At 50.5% G+C, this 8,502-nt stretch overlaps 1 protein-coding gene across 1 annotated transcript in view; it reads right to left on the bottom strand.

Moving 5' to 3' along the window:
- LOC144724928 (kinesin-like protein KIF13A) overlaps positions 1-8,502 on the bottom strand; it is a 130,977-nt gene extending 122,475 nt beyond the window's left edge. The window contains exon 1 of the mRNA XM_078604246.1: positions 8,225-8,502. Coding sequence (XP_078460372.1) covers positions 8,225-8,279 — 55 coding nt within the window. The 5' untranslated portion in view covers positions 8,280-8,502. The remainder of the gene's footprint in view (positions 1-8,224) is intronic.

Raw genomic sequence — 8,502 nt, forward strand, 5'->3', positions numbered from 1 at the left:
TGGCGTGGCACTAGGACAGCCTTCCCTGAAACCTGGACTTTCCTTAGCCAAGTTGGGAAGTATGGTTTCCCTATGCCAGGGCTCAGCAACCTGCGGTTCTCCTAGGCCAGGGGTCAGCCACCTCCGGTTCCGGAGGCTCACGCGGCTCTTTGAGGACCGCTGCTTCACGACGTTATTTATTAAGGACCACCGTCTCGTATTCACATGCGCTGCAGCTCTTAAAATATTCAGTTTCTTTTTACCGAATTCGAAAAAGGAATCACCCGAGATTCACCCTTCCAGGAATGCATTGGAGACGGAAGTTCTCGTTCTTGCAAGGTGATTTAAATTGCCACACGGTGAATTAACAATGGAGCATCACACCAACAATACAACTACAACCGCCATTCACCACTGAGTGGCGATGACATCACCACGGCGCTTGTGCCAGGCTATGTGCACTTTAAGGCCACGTGATGTGTCGAACGCCTGCTGGCAGGAGATCACGGGATAGACCCAGGTGCCAATAGTGGAATGACTGAGATGGCAGATGCACCACCGGTGCCCCCCACTGTGCCAACTTGCTGTGTTTAAGCTGCCTGGCATTCTGATCGTTGTCATTAGACACACAAATAATATTTACACATTTCCGCCCTTGACCTTGCAAAACAGGCTTGATTGTTTTGATCGAGAAGAGACCTGATGGCTCGTTGGGACATTCGGTCTACAGGAAAGCCACCCACATGGATGCCTATCTAAAGCCTGACTCCCACCACCATCCAGCCCATAAGAATTCCCTCATCAAAACACTACACCATAGGGCTCGTTTAATCGCCGACCAGCACCACCTCGTCAGTGAATTGGAGCACATACACCAAGCCCTCAGGATGAACGGACACTCGGACCGTACAATCCGCAAAGCTGTCTCCCCAGCCATGCGGAGACAACCTTCTGAGGATCCAACCAAAACCATCACTTTACCGTACATAGCAGGGGTTACCAAAATGATTTCCAAAATTTTAAACAAGCACAAGATCCAGGTTCGTTTCAACACAGTACACAAAATCCGTGATTTAATCCCATCTGTAAAGGATGTGATTCCTGACATGCAATACCCTGGTGTCTACAAACTGAGTTGTGGTTGCGGCAGCAGTTACATTGGGGAAACGAAACGGCATGTCTCAGACCGCGTTCGTGAACACAAGGCGGATCTGAAACATGGTAGGACCAATACCTCTGCCGTTGCCGATCATTGTTTTAACGCTGTGGGCTCACATGAAATAGATTTTTCCAAGACGGAGGTACTCTGCAAACCTTCCAGCTACCTTCAGAGATTCGTTCATGAAGCCATCCAGATATATAAATACGGACACAACTTTAACCGAGAGGATGGGTACAAACTGAGCAATCATTGGAAGGACGTTATTAGCCAGGTAAAGTCTTAACTGACTGTGATGTTTCCATCCTACCTGCCTATGTCAGCTGTTATTTCCGATTCTCTGTCTCTCTCTCAGATCTCAATATGCTCACATGTCCTTTGCATTGCACTCTCATGCCTTTGGATTGCACTCTCATGCTCACATGTCCTTTGGATTGCACCCGTTGGGTTGCACTCATGCCTTTAGATTGCACCACTCTTCGATTTTACATTAGCATGCTAATCTCTCAGATTAACATAGCCACTTCCGTGCCCTCGTCAAGGAGACTGCTCTCCTATCTTACAGTTACATGCTAATTTCTCATATTAACATCACTAGCCCCGGCCACTTCTTTATGACCCTTGGCTACACCCATTTCAAACCTTATAAAACAGTCTGCCTCAGCAGCAGACCATGCTTTCACACCTGATGACAGACGCTTGTGTTGCGCCCGAAACGTCGTGATTTATTTTATTTTATACCTACGTGACTTTACCAAAAGAACCAAAGAGTATGGATTCCTGCAGTCACGAAAGATTCAAATCAAGATTTAGGCTTGATTAAGTTCAATCATTAAATTACATCACGGGTTATTGGTGTCCAGGCTGAGAACCCATCAACTCCCTTCGAAGTTGAAGAGTTTGCCGGCTGGATAGGCGCCTCGATTTCGTCTCGCCACATCTACCAAGATCCGAATTTACGAGACTCACGTCAAACCAGTCCCGCTGTATTGCGCTGAGACGCAAAACAATCCTGCGGTCTCAAAACAGGCGACATTGGCCTTCCACACGTGCTGTCAGTGGACAGCCTCTTGGCCCCAGACGGTTCGACTTTGCTCGCGACACCGTAGGTCTCGTCGAGGACCGGCCTCCTGTTCCGACGACAACATCGTCCGCTCAAGGTGTGCCCATCATCTGCCTGGCCATGCTGCAAGAAGGGAGGACACCTCCCACCACACACTGTGCACTACGTTTGTCCACCACACACCGTGCACTACGTTTGTCCACCCCAGACGAAGACGGGATCTCGACCGTCGCCATCGTGGCACCGTCTCGTCGGCCGTCCGAGGCTCCGCCGTGACCCCAGGCCTAGCCTTGCAGGAGGAATTCTACACCGCAGTAGAACGCGCACACACTCTCTCTCTCTGGTTTGTGCAACAAGGCCTTCGTCAACTCCGTGCTCCTCTACATGAATGCATGTGTGTTTAACTTCTTTCGCACTGTACGTAGCCAGCCATGATAAACGTAGGTGTGGGGTAATGACAAGAAAACTAAACACAAAAAGAAGTTCTAAAGAAACAAGTTTTCAAGCTAGACTCAAAAGTGCATCAGCTTCAGTGGCTTCCTAATGATGTTGACTGGATTTATCAAAGGCAACTGCTGCATTTTAAGCCAATTCAAACAAATCCTGCAAATGAGTGTTAGAATTGGTTTGCGGTCACCATTATGCAGTGCCACACTTCCCCGTGCAACGTGGAGCGTAACTTACAGGACTAACCAACAGAGGTGTCGAGAGAAAACATTTTTGACACTCCTGCGCTGAATCTTTAATAACGTCGTAAAGTGCCACGCAACCAGGATAATAATACTGTCACCTGTGCCTGTAACTTCCCTAGTGCCGTTCAGTCTAGATGTCAGAGAAGCTGGTGTTGCCCCAGGCGCTGGCTGAGCGGCAATACCTGTTTGTGAAAGGTTTGGCACTGGGAGTTGCAACACGACAGCAGCGCACAGAACAAACACTGCAGGGGAGACTAAACACAGCTCCAGCTGCGCACACGCGTTCACTGATTCACACACGTGGGGCGCCACGGGGGCTGGGAAATGTTAACTACCTCGCCTGGTATACAGGAGGTCGCGGGTTCGATCCTGACCCTGACGCTTCTAGATTTGGAATTTGCATGTTCTTTCCGTGATCGCGTAGATTTTTCTCCAGGTCCTCCGGTTTTTTCCCTCCACATTTAGAAACATGCGTTTAGATTTATTTGTCTGCAATACATTCCCACATGGTAAGCCACTTCGTTGCGTTATCATTTGTGGTCAGGTCGCTTCTGAAAAAAAGAGCTGTACAGCTCAGTGGCCCTTACCTGCTAAAATAAAAAGGTTAGTTTTTAGCTTACATGTCAGGATCATGCCATTCGCAGACAACAACAGCCGCCATTTGCCATGAAGTGGCAGTTACATCACCGTAGTGCTTGTGCCATACTAGGTGCACTTTGAGGCCATGTGAAGTGTCGAAGGCTTTCTGGCCGGAGGTCACAGGACAGACCCAGATGCCATAGGTTGACCGAGGTAACTAGTAAATGCTCCACCTGTGCTCCGCACTGTGCCAACTTGCTCAATTTTTGCAGTCCGGCAATCCGCTCGTTGTTATGAGCGTGACTCATCTGCCCTCCGCTGTTGTTGGAGGGTGACTTCTTCAAACTATCCAGTATCGTCCTTCACGAGCCTCTTCCATAGTGGTCTATCTTGACACCACTGGTACCAGTCTTCGGTAAATCCACTCAACTCCATATCCTCCTGTATTGCATCAACCCATCTCTTCTCTAGCCAGTGCAGCACTCGTTTAGCCCCCGATATCCGACCAAACAGAAGCTGCTTGGGCATGCGGTGGCTGGGCATGTAGGCTACATGACCCAGCCATCGCAGCCTCGATTGCCGGAGGAGCTAACCGATGGGACTATTGTCAGATCTCTCAAGGATCTGTGAGCTTCTCACACAATCCAGCATGCACACGTGCACACACACACACTGACACTGCACGACCAATGCCGGACAAACACAAAAGCGTGGATACAAACACATTGATACATGTACAGACCTTCTGTCGGTCCACTGCTGGATGAGGGCCACCTCATTCCGTGCGGACCATGCGTTGTGTCATAGAAGTACAGTAAAACAATGGGGTTTTTTCGCACTGCCCCCTGCTCCGTAAAAAGGTAGCACAGCCTCGCAGCCACTTAAGACAACCCGGAATGCATGGCGGTCACCCATCCAAGTGCTGTCCAAGGTCAAATCTGCTCAGTTTCCAAGATCGGATGAGATTGGGTGCATCCCGGGCGATTTCGTGAGAGCCAAACACGTGCCCCTATGGAGCGTGAGCTGCGGTGCGCATTTGGCTCTGACACACAAAAAAGGAGTAAAGGCAGTCACCTGACAAGGCAGGCACGCTGCCAGTTGTGTTACGTCAGCAAGATGCATCATGCTAAAGAGATAAAGCAGAGCGCCTAGCAGGGGTGGAAAAACATCTCCTTCCTGAGGGCTGGAAAGGATGTTCTCATATCTTTGGGGCATCGCGCATTAACACGCTCCTTGATAATTAAGTCCTAATCACGAGTAAAATAACGTGCATGTGGACCGAGTAAAGAATCCTTTGCAGTGGTGGAAGTGACCAGTGCGCTATAATTAGAAACACACTGTTGCCAGGTCCAAAATATCCTCCTCCAGTACCCGGTGAGTGTGGTTGAGATGCAGTGACAACTCTCGTTTGTGGGCAGTTTCAAATTGGTCGGCTCCATGTCGCCACGGGTCGTGTGACCTCACCACCAATGACCCACCACACAGCACAGACCCACCACCAATGACCCACCACACAGCACAGACCCACCACCAATGACCCACCACACAACACAGACCCACCACCAATTACCCACCACACTGCACAGACCCACCACCAATGACCCACCACACAACACAGACCCACCACCAATGACCCACCACACAGCACAGACCCACCACCAATGACCCATCACACAACACAGACCTACCACCAATGACCCACCACACAACACAGACCCACCACCAATGACCCACCACACAACACAGACCCACCACCAATGACCCACCACACTGCACAGACCCACCACCAATGACCCATGACACAGCACAGACCCACCACCAATCTAACCACCCATATCAATCTCAAGTCAACCATCCAGCATCAACCGTCTCTCGGCAAGCGACGCAAAACGCTGAATGATCAGCAGCTAGCCGCCTCCCAAAACTGGGTAACCCAATATGAGTCCAGTCAGGATCCAGCAGAGCCCAACCGGTACCCAGAGCCCATCAGCAACCAGCACCTGCAGAGCAACCTCGCACAATCTTCCACGCAGCACCTACGCAGGATCTCTGGGCGCCGACTAACACCCAGTGATCCACCTGCCAGCCAGCACGGCAGATGCGGCGACATCCTTCCGCACCAATGAACGATGAGGAGCATCCCAGAGTGCGGCTGCGGTCACGAATCTCAAAGCGTGGAGCACGCGATAACACGACTGGTCCACTTCCATCACGCGGTCAGCAGGCGACTGGTGAAGCCGTCCACTGGCTCACTCATTAACCTCCACGTGAACATGTGAATGCTGAAAATCCACTGCCACTCACAACAACACACACATCACTCACACACACATCACTCACACACACACACATCACTCACAACACACACACCACACACACACACATCACTCACACACACACACATTACTCACAACACACACATCACTCACAAAACACACACACATCACTCACACACACACATCACTCACACACACACACATCACTCACACACACACACATCACTCACACACACACACATCACTCACACACACACATATCACTCACAACACACACATCACTCACAACACACACATCACTCACAACACACACACCACTCACAACACACACACACCACTCACAACACACACACACCACTCACAACACACACACACCACTCACAACACACACACACCACTCACAACACACACACACCACTCACAACACATACACACCACTCACAACACATACACACCACTCACAACACACACACACATTACTCACAACACACACATCACTCACACACACACACACACCACTCACAACACACACACCACTCACAACACACACACACACACCACTCACAACACACACACACACATCACTCACACACACACATCAGTCACACAAACACATCACTCACAACACACACACACATCACTCACACACACACATCACTCACACACACACATCACTCACACACACACATCACTCACACACACACACATCATTCACACACACACACATCACTCACACACACACACATCACTCACAACACACACATCACTCACAACACACACACACAGACACCACTCACAACACACACACCACTCACAACACACACACACCACTCACAACACACACACACACACCACTCACAACACACACATCACTCACACATACACATCAATCATAACACTCACAACACACACACACACACACCACTCACAACACACACACACACCACTCACAACACACACACACACCACTCGCACACACACACACATCACTCACAACACACACATCACTCACAACACACACATCACTCACAACAAACACACACATCACTCACACACACACATAACTCACATCACACACACATCACTCACAACACACACACACCACTCACAACACACACACAACACACACACAAACATCACTCACAACACACACAAACCACTCACAACACACACACACCACTCACAACAACACACACACCACTCACAACAACACACACACCACTCACAACACACACACCACTCACAACACACACACATCACTCACAACACACACACATCACTCACAACACACACACACCACTCACAACACACACACACCACTCACAACACACACACACCACTCACAACACACACACACCACTCACAACACACACACACCACTCACAACACACACACACCACTCACAACACACACACACCACTCACAACACACACACACCACTCACAACACACACACACCACACACACACCACTCACAACACACACACACACCACTCGCACACACACACATCACTCACAACACACACATCACTCACAACAAACACACACATCACTCACACACACACATCACTCACATCACACACACATCACTCACAACACACACACACCACACACACACCACTCACAACACACACACCCCACTCACAACACACACCCCCCACTCACAACACACACACATCACTCACAACAACACACACCACTCACAACACACACACACCACTCACAACACACACACACCACTCACAACACACACAACCCACTCACAACACACACACATCACTCACAACACACACACACCACTCACAACACACACACCCCACTCACATCACACACACATCACTCACAACACACACACACCACTCATAACACACACACACCACTCACAACACACACACATCACTCACAACACACACACACATCACTCACAACACACACACCCCACTCACAACACACACCACTCACAACACACGCACACCACTCACAACACACACACCACTCACACACACACATCACTCACACACACACATCACTCACAACACACACACACACAACTCACAACACACACACACACCACTCACAACACACACACCACTCACAACACACACACACCACTCACAACACACACACACCACTCACAACACACGCACACCACTCACAACACACACACCACTCACAACACACACACCACTCACACACACACACCACTCACAACACACACACACACACCACTCACAACACACACACCACTCACAACACACACACACCACTCACAACACACACCACTCACAACACACACACCACTCACAACACACACACACCACTCACAACACACAGACACCACTCACACACACACCACTCACTCACAACACACAACACTCACAACACACAGACACCACTCACACACACCACTCGCAACACACACACACCACACATCTCGCAGCTCAACGCTCCCTCCTATCGCGTGCCGCGGGCCTCACCTCTCTTGTTGAGAGGCCGCACCCGCACCGCCACCTTCACCTTGGAGTCCGACATGGCCGGGATCGCCTCCTCCTCCTCGCCGCCGTCTCTGCAGAGCCGCGCAGCAGCCCGCCTCTACCTACGGCGGCGCATGGAGACGCGGCGGCCCCCACCCCTCTTCTCTCTCTCCACGCGCTCGCTACTCACAGCCCCCCACCCCCCCTAACACAATCCGCGCTCAACACCTGCAGACTCAGACTCACACCTGTGGAGCGCTCACGTCTCACCGGCTCGCGAC

Source organism: Lampetra planeri, chromosome 22 (assembly GCF_965212315.1).
Source record: "Lampetra planeri chromosome 22, kcLamPlan1.2.h2, whole genome shotgun sequence".
Taxonomy (NCBI): Eukaryota; Metazoa; Chordata; class Hyperoartia; order Petromyzontiformes; family Petromyzontidae; genus Lampetra; species Lampetra planeri.